Source organism: Toxotes jaculatrix, chromosome 9 (assembly GCF_017976425.1).
Source record: "Toxotes jaculatrix isolate fToxJac2 chromosome 9, fToxJac2.pri, whole genome shotgun sequence".
Taxonomy (NCBI): Eukaryota; Metazoa; Chordata; class Actinopteri; family Toxotidae; genus Toxotes; species Toxotes jaculatrix.
This window is the reverse complement of record NC_054402.1, coordinates 4,337,818-4,361,468: the sequence shown is the minus strand read 5'-3', so window position 1 is coordinate 4,361,468 and position 23,651 is coordinate 4,337,818. Positions and strand designations below refer to the sequence as shown.

The 23,651-nt window shown below is 39.9% G+C and overlaps 1 protein-coding gene across 5 annotated transcripts in view; it reads right to left on the bottom strand.

The window, feature by feature from the left end:
• Positions 1 to 22: 22 nt before the first annotated feature.
• ncam1b (neural cell adhesion molecule 1b) overlaps positions 23 to 23,651 on the bottom strand; it is a 63,471-nt gene continuing 39,842 nt past the window's right edge. For 2 of the 5 annotated variants that reach the window (XM_041047021.1, XM_041047022.1), the window contains 9 exons: positions 20,648 to 20,677; positions 16,619 to 16,769; positions 16,193 to 16,380; positions 15,749 to 15,845; positions 14,091 to 14,261; positions 13,204 to 13,332; positions 9,359 to 9,483; positions 8,854 to 9,034; positions 7,340 to 7,833 (listed from right to left, as the gene is read on the bottom strand). In XM_041047021.1, coding sequence (XP_040902955.1) covers positions 7,754 to 7,833; positions 8,854 to 9,034; positions 9,359 to 9,483; positions 13,204 to 13,332; positions 14,091 to 14,261; positions 15,749 to 15,845; positions 16,193 to 16,380; positions 16,619 to 16,769; positions 20,648 to 20,677 — 1,152 coding nt within the window. In that variant the 3' untranslated portion in view covers positions 7,340 to 7,753. Of the gene's footprint in view, positions 1,078 to 4,570; positions 4,692 to 6,225; positions 6,425 to 7,339; positions 7,834 to 8,853; positions 9,035 to 9,358; positions 9,484 to 13,203; positions 13,333 to 14,090; positions 14,262 to 15,748; positions 15,846 to 16,192; positions 16,381 to 16,618; positions 16,770 to 20,647; positions 20,678 to 23,651 lie in introns of those variants that run through there. The other 3 variants (XM_041047019.1, XM_041047024.1, XM_041047023.1) reach the window with 3 other exon arrangements.

Below are 23,651 nucleotides of genomic sequence, written 5' to 3'. Positions count from 1 at the left end.
GCTTGATTCACGGCTCTTCAACCCTTGGCTGAGAATCAGCAGTTCTGAATTTTTTTTTTTTTTTGTCTTTCTGTGAATGCTTGTGTTCAATGAGTTGCCTTTTTTTAAAAATCAAATACACTTTATTAATGAATATTTTTTAACTAAAACGGTGGTAAGGCAGTGGCAGACTTTATAAATCCGATCTGATGGTGCACACTGTCGATGTGTTGTGGGATTCTGTCGGTCTCTTTCCCCCTTCCCTGCAGCTGGTTGTGGGTTAATCTTGTATATTTTGTAACCATAGCAAATATGGTTTTAATCCAAACACTGAACTCGGGGCTATGTTCAATCAGTGCCAGTAAATCTGAGAGAGATGAAACATCCCTATAACAGACAAAGTGAAACAATAAACCTCGTAAACAAAACTTTACAACCACTTACAGGTCAGACATGCAGAACAAGCTATTCAATGAGACTAGGCCACAAATTAAACTGTCAAACAAAACTAAAAAAAAGATGCAAACAGTTTTACATTTGAGCATTAGAACATGAAAATAAGAAAAATAATTTCTATATATAGTCAGTTTTTTTTTTTTTTACATTTCTCATTATAATCCAATACTTGTGTGCAACTGCAATTTAAAATGTAAGCACAATAGAAAGTAGAGTCTAATTTCATATATTTTCCAAGCAATCATTACAATACAAGACTTCTCAGTTATCCTGACTGGTTAAATAAAATAAGAATAAAAAAATAAAATAAATCTCTTATGACCTAAAGATAAACTCCTCGGGTGCAGTAAACATGTCATGAATGAAAGCAGAAATGAAAGCACAGTAAAGTGCACTCTAACCAATCAACAGGTGTGTTTTGAATATGTAGTTAAGGGCACTGGAAATCAAAACTCCTGCAGTGTTTCTTGCTTGTTGCTGCTGCAAAATGTTTTGGATTGGGCTGGGGTTTTCCCGGCCCATCATGCTTTGCTTTCGGTGGTTTTTGTCTGTATGACACTGTTGTGTTCTGCAGCGATCTCCGTCAGGGCGTTCGATAACTCTGCCTCCTCCAGTTTGACTTTCTCATCAGAAAAAATCTTCCTGCAACGGGGAATAAAGGAGAAAGTTCAAAATTAGAAATCCGGTCGTCTCTGGCACGGAAACAAGAAGTTGTCAGCAAACAAACACTTTGGCTGAACACAAGTTTAACCATTTATTCTCAATGACATCTTGACCCAATATGTAAGAAGACACTGAACGTGTTTAGACGTCTTCTTACATATTCCTTCACCACCTTGACAACGGTCAGATAAAAATAAACAAACAGATAATGACATACCCATATAATTCACTCCTAAAGTAAAACAAATTCTTTCTATCGATCAGTTTAGTTCTGAGCCCTGGGCTTGTGGTATGTGGTATCCGTGTTCATTTTCTAGATCCTGCCTGCAGCGCCTCTCTCCTCTCCTCTGCAGTTCAGAGCAGGAAACACCACGTTTAGCCTCTGTTCTCTTTAGAAGAGCTGCAGTGTTGGGGAGGATTTAGGCAGCACTGAGGCATATAGGCATAAAGTTACTGCCTGAGAAAAAAACATTTCGTTATTTAAAATAAAGCCCGTTTCAGACATGGAACGTGTGTTAAAGCGACGGCTTCCATACATGCTGCAGGTGTTAGTGACAGCTTTATTCAGATATAACAGGACTGTTATGGAAGGAGCCGTCACGCTTGTGCGATATTTGGCATCTGGTGCACGAGAGGGGGCGGTGGCACCGCCGAGCTGGAAAGTAAAGACGTTTTTCTGTCAGTGATTGATTGAACTTGCTTTGCTGATGAACTCTCAGCTAATGACCACTGTAAGCACCGGACCCTTCCTCTCAAACTGAGCGCCCCACTAAATTTTCTCATCAATTTCATCATTAGATGGAGAATTCTGCCCATTTTATGCCTGACGTCCGCTCAAAATAAACTACAGCGCATTGTAATGAAGTAACACGCCACCCAGTGCAATGCTGTGGCTTATTTGTGTGTTTTTAATGCTCGTCAGACAACAGTGGAGCTCCACAGCACAGAGGGATGAGATATATCAGGCGTTGACTAGCCAGACAAAACTTGTTAGTGGGATTGATTCGTTGTTGGTTTTGGTCTTGTAATGGGATTCCTCTTGGCAATAAGAAAAGTACTGAATATGACCGGCTTTATCCTTTAAGTGACACATCAGTTACAGCGCTCTTTAGAAGGCCGAGGGAGGCGTTTTACCTTGTGCTGCTGTGGCCTGTACTTTAATCTGACGCACGTTCAGTTCAGACTTTCACAGAAATCTTACGAGGCTTTAACTTAACGTTAAAGTGATCGACGTGTAAATGAGCTGCATGTCTGAAAGGGGCTCAGCTGTTGTGGTGAATGCTGCAAAAGCTGGGACCCCACAGTGGAGAAGTGTCACACACAAGCATAAAAAAACAAAAAAAACAAAACCACCATAATCACTCCTCTATCCACAACATCTTACTGATAATTATCCCAATGTCATTACCACAGTTTACCATTACAATATTTCATATTGTGTGGTCAATGGCAAGATGCGGTGGTGAATGAATGGGCATACAAGTTGCACACCATCACACACACACACACACACACCCACACACCCACACACAAACACACACACACAGATAAACCTCTAGAGGGAGCCGTACTCATCGTTGACAGGAGGAGCGGTCTTGGCCAGAGTCTCTGATGCCTCCAGAACTGGGCCTGAGGGGGGGAGGTCTATTCCGTCTCCATTGGGCAGAGAGGGGGCAGAGGGCGGGCTTTCTAAGCTAATGAGGTCTGCAGGGGGCAGGGAGGGTCTCTCGGTCACGTTTGCCAGCTCTAACTCTAAATCCGCACTTCTTGGCCCCACATTCGGGGTTAGCAAGTCATACGAGTCTGACGGCGCTGAGAGGAGATCATTCGAGACCGGTGCCTCTAGACTGGGCGGGGCAGGAGCAGAAGAAATGGGAGTAACAGAAAGGGGAGAGGGAACGTCCGCGACTAGAGGAGCAGATTCTTCAGCATCCAGGACTTTAAGAGCACTGTGGATCACTGAAGGAGCGCTAGTAGCAGCATCTTTGGCAGTGGGTATGTTGTTATCAACAGTTTGGTCAGCAGGTTTGTTAGTGTCAAAGGCAGTAAGGCTACGCCCGCTGGAATCTGGGGCGGTGGTATTTGAATCAGTGTGTGGCTTTGGAGGGGCAGTGGTTGCTTGAGTGGAGGCAGTTTGTGCTGGCGTCTCGATGTCTAAGGCTACCGAGTCTGGTTGCGTGGGGAGCTTGGTGACCGGTGGGCTTGGAGCAGGTTTCTTGGTGTTGGGAGAGGACGATGTGGAGGATGCAGCGAGTGGAGATAAGGGGGGGCTACCTTTAGCATTCAGAGCGGCGAGTTTGGGAGAGTGTCTACGCTTCGGTGGTATCGGTGTCCCAGATTTTTGAGCTTTAGTCCAGTCAGGGGTACGAGGAGGGGTGGTTATATTCTCCTGTTCTTCCGGGGTGTAACTTCCTCTTTGTTCTACTAACGGGGCCATTTTAGCTTCGACGGCGGAGGTGGAGAGTAGGGGAGTCGGCGGGGTCGTGTTCGACTCTGGAGTAGGGGCCGGGGCCGGGATGGGGGTGGGTGAGGGGTCGTTGGCCGGGGTGGACAGGCTACAAGTGAGGGTAGTGGTCTCGCTAGAGGGGCTGTCCTGAGCGGGGTCAATTGTTGCAGTGGCTGTGTCAGAGTTGGTGGCTACGGAGGAGAGGGTTTCCAGTGCCAGAGCAGCAGTGAAAGCCGCCAGCCTGAGAGAGCAGGGAGAGAACAGAGACACACAGACTAGACACCAGGGTGACTGTGACAGAGGAAGGGTGGCCCGGACGAGAGCATGCAGAGGGATTAGTTGGCTTTAGAAATTCACACAAACATAGACAAAGCAACTTAAAAACAGCAACTATTAAGCCTAGTGAGAAAAATACACAAAGAAAAAGAGGGCGTCATGCTGTGAGTGGACATTTAAGGATACATCCCATACACACACCAACACGGAGTACGCTGACTAGGAAAAGTAATGTACTAAAAAAAAAAAAAAAAAAAAGAAAAGCACCAGTCTTCCTGCAGAAAACTACAGCACCACGTAGAACCACCTATAAGGGTTAAACAGTACCAGTGACAATCTCATACTGTACAATCTAATTTATCCAGACTGCTGATATGAGAGATGGCTGCTGAGGTTGTCGAATGGCTTCGAATGAGTTGACCACACTCAAGAGACCAAAAGCCTTTCTGTGTCTTTAACTGGTATTGCTTCAACCTTGATTATTAAGAGACAGAAAATCTCCAGAGGCTGGAGAAGAAACACAAAGTGCAGTAATCCCTCTGAGAGGGAATAAAAACAGAAAAGCAACAGAGTTCAGTGGACTCCACTCAAGAATGACCTCGAGTTTTCAGAACATTTCAGGGGTCAAATGTTGTCTTGTTGAATAACGTAATTATTCTTTAAAGTGGAGTGCAATGTACAACAGCTAAAAAAAAAAAAAAAAAAAGACTTGAGCAGTAAAAGGACTATGTGCTGTATGTCAGCTTCTACTCACTCTGGCTCTGTGAGAGGCGTAGTTTCATTGGGTTCTGTCGGTCCCGCTACGTTATGATTGGCTGTGCACTCATCCTCTGTTCTGACTTCCACTATCGGCTCTTTGGACTCATCTTTCCTGTAAGACAGAAACATGTAAAATCGCAACAGGTTATAGAGCACAAAATTATTAGTCGATCGACAGAACAATGTCTCAGGCGTCAGCTTCTATATTATATCATAATAAGCTAAATGTTTTTGGACTTTTGAACAAAACAAGGACGTCACCTCTTATTCTCTAAAGTTATAACTGTCATTTTTTTCCTTTTTTCTTTCTTTTTTTTTTTTTTTTACCAATGATTAACTGAGATGAACTGGTAATGAAAATCATCATTAGTTGCAGACCTACATACAAGAGCACAGACCAAATGGATTATCTGTTCAGCTCAGTCTGAATGTTCAGTCTGGCTGACACATGACGTCCATGTGCTTATATTTTGGAGAAAACTGGTAGCATGAAATGTAGCACAAATCAATACACAATGCAACTTCCCTCTCAGATCGATCTAAAACTGCCTTATTATGCAGGAGAATTAGCTCAGTGCTTCACTTAAACCCAGCATGCTTCATATTTTCATTGAAGGAGAAAACTTCATTTCATTTAAAGGCTCGTTTTATTGATTCGTGTATTTTTCCTGCTCCTTTAGATACTGATTGAGTGGACCATCACAAGACATGTTTATTTTGCTCAAGAGGCACAAATCTTCAGTTTTTCTTAATGGAAAAACTTTTACCCAATTTAGTTCTTGCTTTCTCATCCTAAACATGGAACCTGAAACTCTGAATCGCTTTCAATGTCAGTCCTCTAAAGGCCTTCTGGGGGAAAAGTAGGAAAGTGCAAATTAAAGTAGACGTACAGTAGATGAAGTATAAACAACACAAAGATAAATTAGAACAACTTTTTACTTTTTACTTGCCTACCAACAATCTTCACACAAATTATTCTACTTAAAAACTAGAAATAGTTAATTAAATTGTCTTTTTGCCCCACTTGGGGGCAGCACAACAAGCTGTAAACACAACATATTGTCATCATATACCTGCCTTCCAACCTGTGTTTACACATCCAGCACACATGGAGCAACGTTAGCATTAGTTTGTGTTAATCTGAGTTGTATGAATCTAAATCTTAAACCCCGCACCCACCTGATACTAATGCTAATATGTGATGTGTATCTGGACACATTATACTAGATAATAGCATCTGATCCACAGGCCTTTGCATCTACACCTGGTATTAATTAGCATTCTCATTATGCTCGTGGTCAGATCTCAATATGCAAATTGGGCTTGTGGACAACAAACAATTGCAATTACACACACTCTGTGTGCATTTACGCCTTGCATTGAGACACGTGTCTCCTTATCCAGAAAGGATTTCTAGCTCATGTTAATGCTGAGTGTGAACACTGTTAGAATATTCAGTTTGAGGAAAATATGTGGCTCTTTAAAGGACAGGATCACGTTGTGAAATTGAAATGCATATATGATGAGGTTAAAAAAAGAAAAGAAAATAGGGTCCCAGTATAAGTGGACCTGAATGTTAATCTGGCCAGAGGTCACTGTTAAACGACTGTTCAACTCCACGTACAGTAACCGTCTCTACAACTCACATGTAAGATGCCTTGCTCTCCTCCACGTTGTGTCCCTTGGTCCCTGTGCCTGATTTGCCACAGAGGCACATGATGAGGCCACATTTGTTGACAAAGTAACAGGTGACGTCCACAGCCAGCAGCAGGAGGACAAATACTACAACCAGGATCCCTGCCCAGAGCATGATGCCCATGGAGAGCGCTGCCTCGTCACCCAAATCTGCCAGACAGGAAGGAAGAGAGGGAGAGCGCTGAGCAACTGCAGTGTGACGGTTTTACAGAAACAGCCGTGAACATCGAAATAAAGTGCTGTTGTTCTACTGTAAGCACAAATTCTTCCATAAAACAGAAACAACTCACCTGCTACGAGCACTGATAGGTTCTAGTTGTCTCAGCATGAATATAGATGTAGTGTGATGTGGCTCTGCTGTCTGACTTGTGTTAAATTATTTAGAACTTCATTTTTAAATATGAAGCAAGTTGAGAACTATATGCAAATGGCTTAGGGTTAGGCTGTTCCAAAAAAAAAAAACAAAAAAAAACAATGAAAAAATATATTAAATATATATTCAACCCATTTATTTGGTATTAGAAAGAAGAGCAAACCAAAGCGTACACTGTGCTGCTGGTTACCCAGACATGCAGGGTATTTTGTGGACAAAATGAACACGAGGCTTTTTCAAATCACAAAAAGCTGTGATGCATTATCACTTTTTGTGTAAAGTCCATTTTAATTCTAGCAGAAGACTGCAGAATGTCAGCTCCCTAAAATATCCTCTCTGTTGATAAATTTAACTCCTTTGATACCAATAATTACCAGAAATTACCAGTAAACAAGGTCTGCTAGTGAATTAAATACAGCTGAATCAAGCACCCTCCAATTATAAATGTATAAAAACAGGTATTTCTGAATGATAATTGATAAACATTACATGCATGAGAAATATCTGGACATTTGTCTTAGTAATGAGCACAAAAATAACAGTTTCCTTTTCATAATTCTGTGTACAGCCTGTCAATTGTGCCGTCATCATTATTATCATTACAAAAAATTTTCAGTTAGCTGTCTCTGTTTTTAATAAGGTAAATGTTAATGTTACAAACCTTTACAGTACAAATGCAAGATTTTGTGAGCAATTAAAGAATATAATACAGTGTTTATGTAAACAGACAGGTCCAGCACTCAGCCTTTACTCTGTTCTAAGTGCTATTTCTTTTTTTTTTTTTTTTTTAAATAACCTCATTTCAATTCCACTATTGTTCATTACTGTAAACTGGCACTCCTCTCTGTTGTCTAGTACTGATGACTAGCTGTGCTAATGCTGAGCAGAGTGAATCTGTGGGAGGCGGAGGTTTTCCACTGCCTTTGGTTCAGCATGTCTGTCTACTCTGTTCCCCAGCTACACAGCACTCTTTTTCTCACCCATAACAGAGACGTGCCTGTCATGGACAAAGTCTGTTTTAAGGAGTGAAAGTGTCCAGAGAAACAGCCAGGCCAGAGAAAAGGCGAGCTCTCCTCTACTGTTAGGGTGTGAAGTCCCCACGAAAACTAAGAGACCAGAAGTACAGTGATGAGGGACAAGATGAGTGATACCAAAGTGCATGTCACAGATGAGCAGCCCTGAGTGGCTGAGAGGGGGTGAGGACAGCACAACCCCGACCACACCAAAATGCACACACGTCAGGACGAAAATGTTCACGTGGTCCACCACACCAATGTCCAGGACCAGGCAAGAGAGCAGGAACATTGAGAGACGGGATAGAGAGAGAGAGAAAGGGAAAGAGAATACAGGACGAGTACGGGGGGGAGGGAATGACGGGAAACAAAGAGGAAAAAAAGAGAAGGGTGGGGAAAACAGAGGAAGAGAGAAAGTGAAAATGTGTCAGGTCTGAAAACCAAAAGTGGAAAAACAAAACAAAACAAAAAAAAAAGATTTTTTGTATCAAAGGAGAAAAAAAAATACAGCAACACATCAAAGCAAAAGCACAGCACAAAGGGGAAACTACATGTTGACTCGATGGTGACTCAGTGGTGGGTGAGTGGGAAATGCTTTAGATTGGAAAATGAATTAGAAAAGAAGTGAGAAGGAGACACAACGGTGTGTTGCGATGTTTCAGCACAGCACCCAGCAGTGTCTAGCACCTACAGGGAATCTAACAAGCAGTGTAGTTCTTGAACAGTTAGTAAAAAAGAAACCCTCAGCTGCTGCTGCTGCTGCCTCAAGGTTCAAGTTAATCAGTTAATCAAGGGTCAGTTTAAAGGCTGTTTCTACAAAAGGACAAAAGATCCACTCTGGCTGCTATTTTAATAGTAAACAAAGCTAAAGGAAAACTACAATCACTCAGAGGAAATCATTTCATCCTCTGTGGAAAGTGCCTGTCCCAGTTCTGCGAGCGCAAACTCAAGCTCATTTAGCAAGGGCTGTCAAAACTTTAAAGTGAGAAAATTCAGCCGGAAAATCATTTCTGGCCCACCGCCGTCCAGGAAATCTATTTTTTTTCTGTAGATTTATTTAGTTGTCATTCACCTTTCAGAGCTACAGAGTGTAAAAATAGAACGTGACCCTCTGATTTCGAGCTTTGAGTTTGGCTCCTCAGTTTTCTGGCTGTTTAGTTCCAGTGCAGTGCGAGTGACTTGAGGGAGGGTACCTGGGATGGCATCTGGCTCTGTGGAAGTCCTGAAGGACATGGTTGCTGGTTGGGACTTGCCCTTCTGGTTCTCTGCCACCACATAGACATTGTACTCCGTGTCCCACTCCAGGCCGCTGAGAACCACGTACTCGCTGCCGCTGGGCAGTCGGATTTCTGGTTTCCACTCTGGCGCTTGTACCTGAGGACACGGAGATTGTTTTACAGTACGTGCATTTAGGTCTGAAACCAGTGGTGGAGGAAGTACTGAAGCTTAGTACTTAAGTAAAAGTACAAATATCCCACACCAAGTGAACGAAACACGCACAAGCATGCACATGCACTAGAGACGCTGGGGCAGGGGGCTGCCCAGTGGAGGAGCTGGGGTTAATCCACAGTTTATTATCTTGAATAACTGATTCGTAGTTACAAATATTCATATTTGAGAAATAATTTGAAAGAGTTTTTGCTTGAAAAATTATTTAAATAATTGATTTTAATCATCAGATCTGATCTCCCCACTCACTGGTTTGTAGCGGACGAGATAATGTAAGATGGGTGAGCCGCCGTCGTCCTGCTTGACCCAGCTCACTTTGAGGGAGTTGCCTTTCGGTTGAAGTGCCCCTTCAAGCTTAGGAGGATTGGGATTCCCTACAGACACACAAGAGCAATACAGAGGTTATTTAAAGACTCATTTACAGAGAGGCAGAGGTCTAGATGTGTTTATTAAAAGAAATAAAAGGCAGTTCTGTCAGTCCACCTTTAAAATTGCAGACTGAAAATAACCCCTTCATTAGAAATGTGAACAAAGTTTGAAGTTTTGAAACTGGCCACTCTCTTTGTTGTTGTCCTTTTAGGTCACTTGTCCTTCATTAATCGCTTCCCTCAAGATGGTATGTCTCAAGTCAGACTAATTATCAAATGACACACAGCCACATGCTTATCTGATTCAGTCAGGGTTGCTGAGTGACATTCAACTGGCACAGAAATTACTGACTGATATTCTCCCAGTGTCATACAAGGCTTCAGGGTAAAGGGTTATTTGTCATTGAATGAAATGTTTATGTAGGACTTGCATATATTAAACACTTGAACATATAACAACAATAAACTCAAAACGTAGAAACGTAAAACAGAAGACTTTTTTGTCAAATCAGTAAATCTTTGAGTCCAAGTGTCTGATTCTTCTCCTCTGACCTGTGGAGATCCTCAAGGGTCGATCGCAGGACCTGTCTTATTCTCCCTTAAAGGCACATCATCTGTAAGTTTAGCTGTCTCTTATTATCGCTATGCTAATGCCTTATGTATTTGTGAAACCTGGGAAATTCAAAGTATTTTGTTGATGTGTCCTTGCCCTGATTTGTTCCTCTACTTTCACAATTTCATATCAAAATATTTTTCTTTTTTCTTACATTTTTTGTAATTGTGAAGCACTTTGTAACCTTGGATTAGAACAAAATATAAATAAAATAGGGCCGCAAATAACAATTACTATTTGTTCAGCTTTGATTCATCTGACAATTTTTTTCTCAACTAGTCATTTGAGCGAAACAAATTCAGAAAACTGTGAAAAATGACTGTCACAACTTCCGGTTTTCTGTGAATTGACTAGTCCGTCAATCAATCCATTCATTAACTACTCATTGCAGCTCTAAGATAATGTTTTGCTTACGAATAGACAACAAGAAAGATGTGCACAGTGTTTAGTGTTCGCATTCAGACTCGTAGTATTACTTGCCTTCAAAACCCTGATAAAATCATCGGGCCGTGTTAGTAGATTTAGCCTGTAGTCATGATATTCAGACTAAGGTTAAACGTGATGATCAATATGGAAGATTTACTGTGTATTATGGCTATAGCACCGAGCAGGAGCACTGATAGCTGTTGATTGAGAACCAGAGCAAACTGCTTGAAGCAGCCATATTTTGTGGGAAGGTGGGAGGAGTAGGAAGGAGTATGATTCTCTTGTGATGAGAGGAAACTGTTTATTACACACTTGATTTATAGTAACACGCCCTATAAGGAGGGGAGGTAACATCCCTCAGGTAGCGGGCTCTCAATGCCATCCAAGTGATGCTGATATTAAACACTCTTGACTGTTATATATTACTGTGACGACAGCTCTGGCTCTCGCTCATTCATCCTGCTGAGGCAAATGTCTACATGACTTGATTAATAGGGCTGAGGTAGACATGTATTACATGACTGCATAGAAGCAATTAATGTGTTGTTTAATTGTGGGATTCTCCGGTTACAGTTATGAATCGTCTCTCAAAAATCTGCAACAGCACGTTACCTTCTGCAGAGCGGAGGGGATCATCAGCACCATGCAAGCCAAATAACAGTCACATGAAATGCACACAAGTGGTTGAAAGAGGAAGGAGGACATAAAGGTAGAGGACAAAAAAACGTAAATGACCCAGAGACAAATTAAAATAGAAAGGCATGGAATCACAACAAAGCTATTCATACTGATAAACACAGCAGCTGAGCACAGAAATCCCTCTGTTTGGGTTGCCAAAGTGAAAAGTGCAACAGACTTCTAACAACTTTATCCTCTTGACTTTAGGAACTTCGTAATTTGCAAGGCAACTGATTAATCAATGCTGATTGGTTTAATCCAAATGTAAACATTCCCAAATTACACCAAATAGCTGGATCCAGAGGGGAAATGTACAGCTTTTGCAATGCAGAGGTTTGGCATGAATTTGTGATACCGTCATGAAGACCATTCATTCATTCAACCTGCAAATCAAGATTATATTAACAGTCATATTTGGATAACTCAGCTGTCAACTCATGGGGTGTAGGTGAAATAAAATCTACAAACAGAGGATCTAAGAATGGTCGGGCCACACAAGGTCTAGTTTCTAGAAAATATACACATTTGGCTATGCTTTAAAGTTATTACAAATACTCCAAAAATAATCAGTAAGGGTGATGGGTGATTATCCTGCAGGGAAGGAAACAGCTACGGGAGTAAAAACTAATCTTCTATTATCCTCACTACAGAACAAACCTGTGCCTTCAGTGAAAAAATGAAAAATGCCGTCTAGGGACATAAAAGAGAAGATATCAGGAAATCAGAATCAGCTGTCTGTACAAATGACTACCTGAATCTCTGTGATAACACTTTACGGACTTAAAATGTTAAAAAGCATAAATAATTTGACCTTTGTTTGCTGTCTTAGTCCAGAACATTTAGTCATTAAGCGAGCGCTTTTAGTTTTTAACAGACATCAACTTATTGTCTTTATCATGCCTTTAATTTTGATCATGTCAGAAATGTTATGTGTTGAAATAGTCGGGCATCTCTCAAAACAGTTAAGAAGTAGGTGTCAAACAACAGAGAAACAGGGTTAGAACACACTGATCCAAAGCAAAACTACAATGGGTAAGATAATACTCTACAAATATATTAGTCCAAAGGTATATTCATTGGAAAAATATCAATGTTTGTCTGATTTAATACTAATGAACAGAATTTTAAAACAGCAGGTTCAAATTAAACAGTTCAGCAAAAAGAGATGAATCACTTACTTTTGTAAGTGTGGCCTGATGGATACAACAGACAGATGATGGCAAATGCATAAAAAAAAAAATCTTTGATTAAAATTATAAAATGAAAATATGTGCCGATGAGCAGCACACAAACAACATCATGAAATGATATCCAAAAATGAAAAATGATGAACAATTACAAGTCAGCAAGCACATTTCAATGTGAATCCAACAGGGGGCAGCAGTTTCTCCTCCAAAAACATGCATCCCCAACCAACAGGGGGGGCTAAAAACTAAATAATGTATAAAAGACTCACCACAAGGCTGGTATTTAAAGAACCAAGGAATAACTCAGTTTCATATTCTAATTGATGGTTTGCAAGCATGTAACGAGCCCAACAAAGAACTGTAAAATTGTGGATTTTAAATGATGTGATTAGATCCAAGTGTGCTTGGACTGGATAATAAAAATGTTTCCTGAACTCTCAGGTTTCAAGGTCCCTACATGGAGACACTAGGAAAGCAAAACAAGGAGGTCAGTGAGTTAGTTCCTGTTGTCAGTTTCACTCCTGGACAAACAAAAAAAAAACTTGGAAGAGGACAGACTTCAGATTGAAAAAGACTCTGCTGGAAGCTTTAGTCACACTATCCAAACAGTCACAGTGCTGACTGGAGCGTTGCTGTCCAGCAGCAGAGAATCTCTACTCTTCAATGAGTTTTTATAGAGCAGTAATGGGATGGATGAGCACTCCTCACTCCAAGGAGACGGAGAAGACGGACCTCGGTTAATGTGTTTGTGGAGACAGAGGTCAAAAAGGTCTGATAAAAGCTCTGTGGTTTGCTGGACAGTGTGTAACTTGGGCCACTTACGGACAGGCTCGGTCTTGAAGAGCTCAGCGGGGCTGCTTTCACCTTCACCCTTGCCATTGATGGCTGACAACATCACTTCATAGCCGGTCTCTGGCTTCAGGCCTGTGATAGTCACCTCACTGATGGAGCCTGTTACAATATATCAGAGGCAGTGCAATCCCTGCTGAGAACACCTTGATAATTTTGATTAGCGGTAAAACAAACACGTCCCCTGTTCCAACAATACATGCATAATTAATTCCATCACAGGTAAACAGCGATTAGCTCAATTCTCATTTCATTCCAACAATGTTTAAACAACAGATAAATCTATTTAGCGATGGTCTAAAAGGTCTAAAACCAGACACACAGGGAAACAGAATTACCTGACAGCTGTTTCTCAGCCGCCATGTATAGGTTATTTTTGAGATTAGGATCACTTCCTACATATCATTAACCTTTCCTGTTTCATTGTTAAATAGTATACATTTTTAAAACTTATTTGTTTATTGCTTAATCTTATTTCATGATTTTCATTCATTTTTTCATGTCAGTATATAACAGAAGTCCTATAGGAAATTTAGCTTTTTATTTAATTCAGTATATCTGCACACTTTTTGAAATAAGACTGAATGTTTTTAACACCTTACTGATTTTATCTCCATATAACAAACATATGTAAAATCACATAAAACTATCAAACTACAATGAAATGTTTAATGCAATGAAATGTGTTCCAGTCTTATTACGTTACATGAAACAAAAGCATTAACATGTGCCTAACAAAACCTTACATAATACATAACAATCTTTTTTCTTTTAATTACAATTTGCTTCTAATCCTTAATCTTAATCTTTTCCAAACAAAAAATCCAATTTCCAAACAACGGCATAATTTGTGTTCTTACCATCTTCGGCCTCGTAGACCTTTTTTACCCAGCTGCCCCTGCCCTGTGTCCTCCATTCCACTGTGTATTTCAGGACAGGGACACCTCCATTGGACTCAGGCTCCTCAAACTGGATCTGTGCTGTGGTGGAGAAGGGTCTCACCTCACTGATGGATGGAGCTGATGGCACCTCTGGTAAAGGGAGGAAATGCAGTGTGATTACAACAAAACCTGCAAGATTGCAGCACAGCAGCACTGTCAGAAGCCTCTGTTCCATTACACTTACAGAATGAGCTCCCAGCTCCTAATAGCTCCAAATTACATCTAAAAACTGCTTCATCTTTGTGAGAAATCTATGATTTATGACAGTAATGCCATTTCTCTTGCAATGAATGCTGCAGACTCTCATCATTATTTCAGGGAAAAAAAAAACGAGAGAAAAACATTTAAATGTTCCTATGACAAACCGATTCAAGTCACAGATGATTCAGAGTCAGCATTAAAGGATGATAACTGCACAAAGAAAGGCACTGAAAACAGTGAGCAGCTTGTTGGGCTTTTCCAAACGCAGAACCTTTCAGGAAATTTGAATTTGACAATGATGAAAAGAGTTTTGATGCATTCAAACACTGCGCAGACAGTAAAGCACAAACTAATGTTTCAGTATAATGTAAATATTGTAAAATTATAAACAGCTGGTGCTGAAGGAAAAAAAATCAAGTTGGAAATAAGAGTTTTATAATCATTAAGCATCACTTAACTAACTGACTATTCATTCTTTACATTCATGTTAGTCTTTAATGATCAGAACAAACTTATTTTGGTTCACCCACCACAGCTCTCTCATTTTAACTCTTAAACCCATTGAGATTTGTCCATATCCAAGTACTGGCGGCTGAATACACACACTCTGATGTGAGGACAGTTGTGTATTGAATCACTTTGATCTTAGAAATGAAAAGGCACACTTGTAATTACTGCGGTTAACCATGTTCTGCTCCAAGTGAAGAATGTGGTGATTTCAGTTCACTTACTTGAGATTGTGGCTTAAGAGTGGCATTATCTCCCTGCTCTCTGTTCCATGTGTCTAATGTGCTGGTGAGCATAACTATGGTCTATGGTATCAGCTGGTGGGGATCTAATGTTACAATAAAATGCTGTCACTTTGATAAACTGTCTTTTACTTCATAATACACACAGTAAAACCTTGGATGTGAAAAATAATGTATAGTGATTTAAATTTCTAAGCACTGCACGAAGTGAAAAGCTTAGATCTGTTGTATTTTCTAAACAACCAGAAGGGGGGAACGTCAAATTACCTCATGTTGATTATACTGCCTTTTCATCTAAATTTATCATCCATCTGAACAAACACTGCTCTGTGTAATCTCACACTGTGGTAGATGTTTTGGTCTACTGTGTTCTGAATATGAGTGAAAAATCTGTTCCTGAAGCCTGAGGCCAGAAAAAAAAACTTTATTACTTGTAATATAATTTGTGTGCTACAATGAAATTTACCTTAACTATTGTAAATGTATCGATAATACGTAAGGTTCAAAGCAATTACTGAAAACGCACATCCTACATAAGACTGCTTCCTGTTATCAATACTAAAAAAAAAACACTGCTGAAAAAAACATGTAAATGCAAAATATTTGAATCACAGTATCATCACTGACCGGCCTGAATGAGCAGGAACTCCTTGGACTCTGTGCCCATCTCATTAGAGGCAGTGCAGTTATAGCTCCCAAAGTCATTTTCAGACTCAGGGGTTATCTGGAGGAGGAAAATACAAAAAAAGAAAAAGAAAGAAAGAAAGAAAGCAGCAAATATATGAAGGGCAGTGTAACAAAACAGATGAACAAACTTGTGTGTCAAACACTGAAGGTGACCTTTTTGTTTGTCCATTAGAGTAGCCTATTTTTATTTGTTGCTGTGAGCTTTCCTGCTGCTGAATTATTCATCTGATTTTTTACACAATGGAGCTGAAAGTAAATCCTTCACTTCAAGTCTATGGTCATGAAATCTTGATGACACAACGTGTGTGTGTGTGTGTGTGTGTGTGTGTGTGTGTGTACATTTATATTACAGAGTGTAAATCATGGTCTGATGGGTGTGTGTACCTGTAGGTAGCTGGATGATGGAGTCCTGAAGATCTTAATGTTGGTGGTGTTTGAGTTGGGGAGCTGCAGTCCATCTCTCAGCCAAACAATAGATACATCACTGGGATGAGCCTTGACCTCACAGCTGATATTCACAGCGTTTCCCTCCCAGGTATACACTGCCACGGCACCATGTATCTTAGGGGCATCTAGGAAAGAAAAAACACACTTAATACAAACTTTCTGCCAAAACATTTTTAGTTTTGTGATTTTAACAGTACCTGAAAATAGCGTTGTGTAAATAAAAGCAGATTTAAGAGCTTTCTATGATCAGGAAATGCTTATTTTATTCAGTTAAAAACTATGTTGATGTAAAGTCACTTTTACACGAGCGTACAAAATTTTTAGAACCAAACACGTCTATTAAAAAATGATGTAAATACTTACAGCGGACCTCCAGATATGCCGGCTGATCATCCTCTCCAATGGCACTGCGTGCGGTGCAGAGGTACTGACCAGCGTCTGTATACTTGACATACTTCAGAGTGAGGGAGGACACACGAGCATCACTCCTCACCACCACATTTCCATCCAGACTCTAAATGGGAGCAGAAAATGGCTTGGTTTAAGGAAAACAAACCATTCACATCAGTTATTTTCCATAGCCATATTGCACATATTGCACATCTACAGAGCACATTTCAGCAGAAAGATGTCTGACCTGAAAAAAAAAAAAAAAAAAAAAAAAAAAAGCTTAAGAAAGCAGGCCTTTAATGGGCAGAACAGACATTACCTTAATGAAATAGGCACATTCTGTTCTGTAAAGACGTGGAAACATAAGGACACAGTTGACAGTACAGGGGAGCTTATCAATAATTCATGACAGAAGGCACTAGAAACCATCTAGAGCTTTTCACACGAGCGCTTACTAACTCGTGAAACATGCTGATGCATGGCACTAGACTGAGCATTAGCTTACGTGCCACATTTGCACTTTTATACTGAGTTGTGACACTGTCTTTGGACACAGTCATATTTTTTTAGTAAAATAACATTTTACATTAATCGCTTGTGGTGGTTTTTGGTGTATTAGGTTGCGATGCTCTCTGAACCCGCGTTCAGCACATGCCCCACTTTCAGGGACGAAGGGCACATAGCATTTGAAACCTGGGAAATAACAACAGACAGCTGGCTAATGAGATGTGTAAATGGCTCTCCTGCTCTAGAGATACCTGGTTTCATTAACTTGATATGCAGAGTTACAACATCTAACCATAAGTGGCTTCCTGACCTTCAGGGTCAACAACTGTGTGTTGTTGTGCTTGTTGTCGTCATGTGACACTAAACCGTTGGGGTGTTGTGTTTCAGAGAGACCGAATTGCTCCTTTCAAAGAAACATTTTCCTCACTAAGATATTACTTTTTAAACCACTTATCATACAGAATATAAACATGATTTTCCCCTCAAAAATGATTTGGGTGGACCTCAACTTTACTGTGTTTCTAGGCTTTTAATGACACAGAAAATGTTAACTGTCGTGTTGATGAAAACACTAAATTTCAAACCCAGTAAGTCTTAAACCAATTAAAATTTAATTTATGGATTTGGGGCATGCAAGTGCTTTCATACAATACTTTTTAATACAGTAAGCTCTAGTGTTTTTATGAATTGTCCCTTTAACAAGGTACTGCAGAGCTGAATATCTAAACCTCTCTTTTGGTTGCTTTCATGGCTTCGATCCAAGCTACAGGCAAAACAATGGCACGGCTGCTTTTACACATATTGAATTAGGGCCCAGTCTGGGAAGCCATGTAAAAGAAACCCTCGTTAGTTTGTATTCAAATTCAATAGACAAAGCATGTCTGGGGCATTCATTATGCATAGCGGGTAGCAGGACCAGGGAGACACTTACATAACACACTACCCTTTCATTCTGACCCCTGTGCAGAAAGTGTTCTCTCTCGACCCCTGTGGTACTGCTTCTGACTCCTGCATCTGTGCAACATGCCACACTATGTACAACCATGAAGTCCTAGTTAGTCAGTATGCCTCAATAATGAGTCCTTTTTAATTTTGCGCTCTTACTTTTTAGAGAATGCAGCATCAAAATGCCACCAAAGGCAGAACCACATACGGACAGCTTCTCAGGGGTTGCAGCCACTCGCTCCCTACATGAAGCCTGTAATGAATATCATTATCTACCTGAGGAAACTTACGTGTTCTCTTCAATATAATATTGTGATTCATTAATGTTTCATAACAGTGATTTTCAGCATTAATGCATAATGCACCAGAATGTCTATTAGACTGTCCAGTGGAATCTTCCTTGATCCTATTTTTTTTTTTTGGCTTTACTGACTCTAACAAATAGGTGTAAAACCACTTTTCAAATCTGTGTGAAAACCTATAGAACAGAAAAGGGAAGAAAATAAAGACTTTCAGACATAAGCTTCTCTAATAAATCAGACCCTACAGTCAGCAGAGCTCTCCAACAGCTTCTTTAGCTTTACCAGCAGAGGAGAGAGACACTGCTGGAACATCAGAGCACAAAAATTGAGAAGACACCGCGGACATGTTAAACTCGTGTCACCCAATCTTAACTGTCCCAGCATACAAATGTACCTTCCCCAGAATGTACCTTCCCTCACGCAGCTTGTCAAATGAACACTCAGCTGCCTACACATACAGCAAACGTGCCCTGCGTGCTCATACTGCATCGTGCTCATGCTCCTCTCGTGTTGTTTATAATGGGATGTCTTGCAGAAAGACACAGAGATAAACTCGGTGTGCAAGTGGACTTTAACACCCTATGTTTCTGTCAGAAAGTGAAAATTATTATTGCCTGATTCATTAATGTGAACCAATACACTCACACCCGGAAACCACAAATGTGCTGTTTCGTGAGAAACTGGTTAACTAAAATACAGTTCTTAAAATAAAGGATGGCATAACACATTTTCGAGCCATGTATGTGTTCCTGATTTTAGGGAAAAGTGTCGCTTGGGATTATCCTTTATCCTTCTTAAAAAACTGAGTAGGTTAATAGGAGGCACTGTTTGGGCTTTTTGGAGTTGCCTGATTTTTGTACAATCAGCTGATCACAAATCCAAATGTTCAAAATGATTAATTTTACCCTTACTTTCTAGGTAAGAGTGTATAGGAAGCCTACGGCTTATTTTAGCTGATGCACAAAAAAAAAAGAAAGAAATTAGTGGAACCATGTGTAAATCACAGTGTTACACAAACCTAGTAATTACTGTCGGCATGAGCCTGCTGAGAAAGGTTCTTCCACGCCTCATGTAGTGAGTAGTGAGTGATGAGGTTTTTCATTCTGAAGTTTGTGTAATCACAGGTGTCATTAATGAACGCATACCAGCTGTCAATATTAGAGATTCTTGGAAACAATGAATAAAAAAAAAAATCCAAACAATTACAGAAATGAGCTAAAGGAAAAGAGCAGTTCACTTTATGTGCAGTGCTCCCTGCAATTTGAAAAATAGCACGGCTATTTGAAAAACCAAATGGTCTAAAAATACGTATTTTCTGTCAAATGGTGCAAAAGTATAAATAACAATGGCAACCCTAATGTTTGATCCTGCACCTGAACGATGATGGGCTCATCCTCGATGACATATTTTGTGAGAAAACAAATTTCTGTTCGTTTGAAACCCAAAAAAATGAATCGGTAGCAGCTCTATCCTCTAGTATGGTGCACTCTGCAATAATATTGGTCATAACAGAGTGGTATTTCTCACCAGTTTTCTCACATATGTAAAACACATATTCGATAGTGAAGAAAGTTGGAGAAAAGCTTATGTGGGCAGCTCTTTCGTTTGCCAATTTTCACTTTCTTTCAGGAAAAGTGCCTGGGTCTGATACTCTGGGCTGTTGAACAAAGACATTTTTCACTTTCTCTTACAGACATATTCAGTCATCTTTGGTCCAACAGAATAGAACAGTAGAAAAATATTTTCTAATGTCAAAAATACACATTGAAGTTATAATCAAGAGTTGGCAGTGGACAGAGTGAGATCAAGAGTAGTGGGTGGGACAACAGAGAGAGATCTGAGAAGTGTGAGTTCTACCTGGAAAAAAAATAAAATCAAAGAGTAGAGTAAACAGGCTGAAAAACTGAATTTAACAGAATCATGTATCCAATCTATAAAAAGCAATTCAAAAAATCTTATTTGAGCAAGCAGATGCCTTGTACTGACTTGTGTTCTCACAGGCTAGGTTAAAGGTCTGGAAAAAACACAGGCTGAAGTAAGTTTATATATAAAAAACAAAACAAAAACCCAAAAAACAAAGAGACAGGCTTGCTCTGGCCTGTTGGGATTCTGCGTCGTTCTCAGGGTTTATACCCTCCCTGACCCTTATTTGATAAAGACTTTTGATCTGCATCCATCCAGTATTGAATTAGACTCCCCTGACATGAAAGATGGATGGGTGTAGGAAAAAGTCATGCATTTCGAATACCTTGTGCTGCTCGGGCCGAGTCCATGATGCCTGCAGAGGACAGAGACAGAACAATAACACAAGGCAAAGCAATTCTTAGAAAGTAATCCTCATCCAGGCAAAGATGGGATGCTGCAAATTGTATGTAAGTATTAAGCGTCCACAGTTTATTTTCTGTGCATCCATAGTGTCTGAGCTGATTGTCTGATTTTACTAAAGGTCCACACATACAATAAGTGTGAAATTCCCACCCAGAGAAGCCTATTATATTACAAGTTTTATTTTAAAGGTAAATTCTGTGGAGATTTTTATGGTGTGTTATTTTCTTTACTACGCATTGGAACAATACTGCTTCTAAGCCGACAAGAGGTAAGTCTATCGGCATCATGATAGCACAAATGCTTAGCGATAAGAAGGTTATTGGTTTATCAGGAAGAGGTGACTCCATTACACCGCAACAACAGAGATATGTCGGCCTGTTTGGTAAAAGCAGTGAGGCAATTATCGACTTACAATCCATTTTTGAGGCTTGAAGCAATAATGAGAAGATAAAAGCCAATAAAACAGTATTTGCTCTCACTGTTGTCTTTACTCGTCCATTTAAAAAGCCTTTCCTTTAATGCAATGGAACAACAGTTAGTACCTTGCTGGGTTTCTCAATAAGCAAAGAAGGTTTGAAATAAGCTATTTTGTTACAGCTCTACCTTCACGCCATGTGAGCCTTGGAAATAAATCTTTACCTACAGGTGGCCCGTGTTACGTTGAGTAATTTTGCAAATCAAAATGTCCTGCTCTGAATGTTAACAATGCTCATACTTTAAATGATGCATTAAAGATTCACTAGCTGACCAAAACCATACAATTTAAATAATACCTAGGGCTGGATTATTGTCCAGTGTTATCATTAATTGCCAATTAAAATCACATACATCAAGGTAAATAAGTGACTATCATAATCATACTGGTCATATGTCCCATTCAGCTGAATACAGAATTATTCTACATCACGACAGATAATAAAAAACAAATCATTTGACAACATGCTGTGTCAAGTGAAACCACAGTGACACTGAAAAGCCCAACTCCACAAGACAAAAAGCTTTTTGGAGAGCATGCTCTATGGATTTCATGATGCTGAGGAGAAAATGTTAACCATGACGATGAGATGCGATGGGTCCACATAGTGAAAAAGTACTGAAGCGTAACAAGCAAAACGATGAACAGCTATTTCATCAGGTGCAACAGCAAGTAAATGTCAAGGAAATGAAAGCAATCTGCTGTAATAATTGTAGGACAAAACAGTGAATCAAGCCCCTGTATTATCCTCTCATAATCAATACCGAAAGCTTATAACACAATAAACACATGGTGTGGTGTTTGAATTGAAGTAGCTCATATCACTGACAAACCAGATTCACTATTTACTAGGAAAACAAGCGAAATGAGGACGATAAACAGAGGAGGCAATAAAAATAAACTAATTAGCAAATCATATGCAAAGCTTAGTGTAGGAGTGTAATTTCACTATGTTCTTAAGAGCATTGTAAGTCCTCTACTATCACAGTGAACCACGATGTGCACCGTGCACCATTACAAAGAGCAGCTGGCTGCATTTCATCACCGTGCTGAGAAAGAGCGGTAGCCCAATTAAAACAGGCAACCTAATGGTCTGTAACATCACCACCCTCATCCACGTACTCGTGTGCAGCGCTGCCTCTGCAGTAAGTGAGCTGACAACTATCACTGTCATATCTCTGACAGGTGATTGTTTAAGACAAAAGGACAATGAACAACAGCGGATGCGAGAGTCTAAAATGAAAGACACCATAACACACTCCCTTCTCCCAGCAAACACGAAGAACAATGTGGTGACGGTTCCCTTGGGACTTATCATTTTTCCAGCCCATTGTTATTTCCTTCCATAGAGAATTATCCTCGCTCTTTGTTCTGACATGAATTGTAATGTCAGTATGAAGGAAGCAGGAGACATCCTAACACAAATACTCTAAACACATAACGTACTGAACCCTGGCTGTGTTTTATTCACTGGGTGACGCCTGACTGAAACTGATGAGTATGCATATTGTCATCGTCCTGTGTCATTAACGGCTGAGCCTTGGAACCTCTGCCAGCACATCAAGGCAAACTGACTGGCATTTTGGTGAAGAAAACCCTTACATCACCCCACTACTGAGCTAGCAGGCGTGCTGTTGTAAATGAGTAGCCTTTTGTGTTTGGAGAAAACAATGCGCTCTCTGCACTGGCACGCAACACTTAAAGCATGCCTCTGTTCCAGATGCCCTGCCCACATCGCTGCCACACAACATTAATTACAAATTTTCTTTAAGCATCTCATTACAAATAAAATAATCGTGAATTTCTTCTCTCAAGTCTTTCATTTCTAATTGGAAATTTGGATGTTAGAGAGAGCAGGCCTTAAAAAGCCGATTCGTGTCCTGAAACTCGAATTTATTCTTTTACAGAAACACACAGATTACAGACATAAAGTGCCATCGCCAATCAACTACAAACTTTGTTCTGCTTTTAAGTCTTATTTGACTATAACTTCTCTCTGTATAGTTAAAAATATTTCCTGATAACTACAGCTTAAAAACTCCCTTCATCAAGCAGAATGTTTAATATGTATTCAAATAAACAAAACATTCATTATGTAGATAATGTACAAAGCAAGGATAAATACTTCATTTACATTTTCATTTATTAAAACAGACACACTTATCTAGAGTGACTTGCGGTGAATGCGTTCAAAGGACCGAAACCACCAAATACCAGACGTACAGCTGATGAAAGTTTTAAAATAAATATATAAACAATTTAATTGACATATAAACAAAAACAAACCTATCTTCAGAAACGTACCAATTTGAATTTGAAACCTAACTCTACGCAGGAACACACCTACATGTGTACAACACTTTTTTTTTTTCTTTTTTTTTTAAACATACCCCTTTTATCCTGCTCTCTCTATATACAGTACCACTGCTTTTCTATTGTATGGTACAGT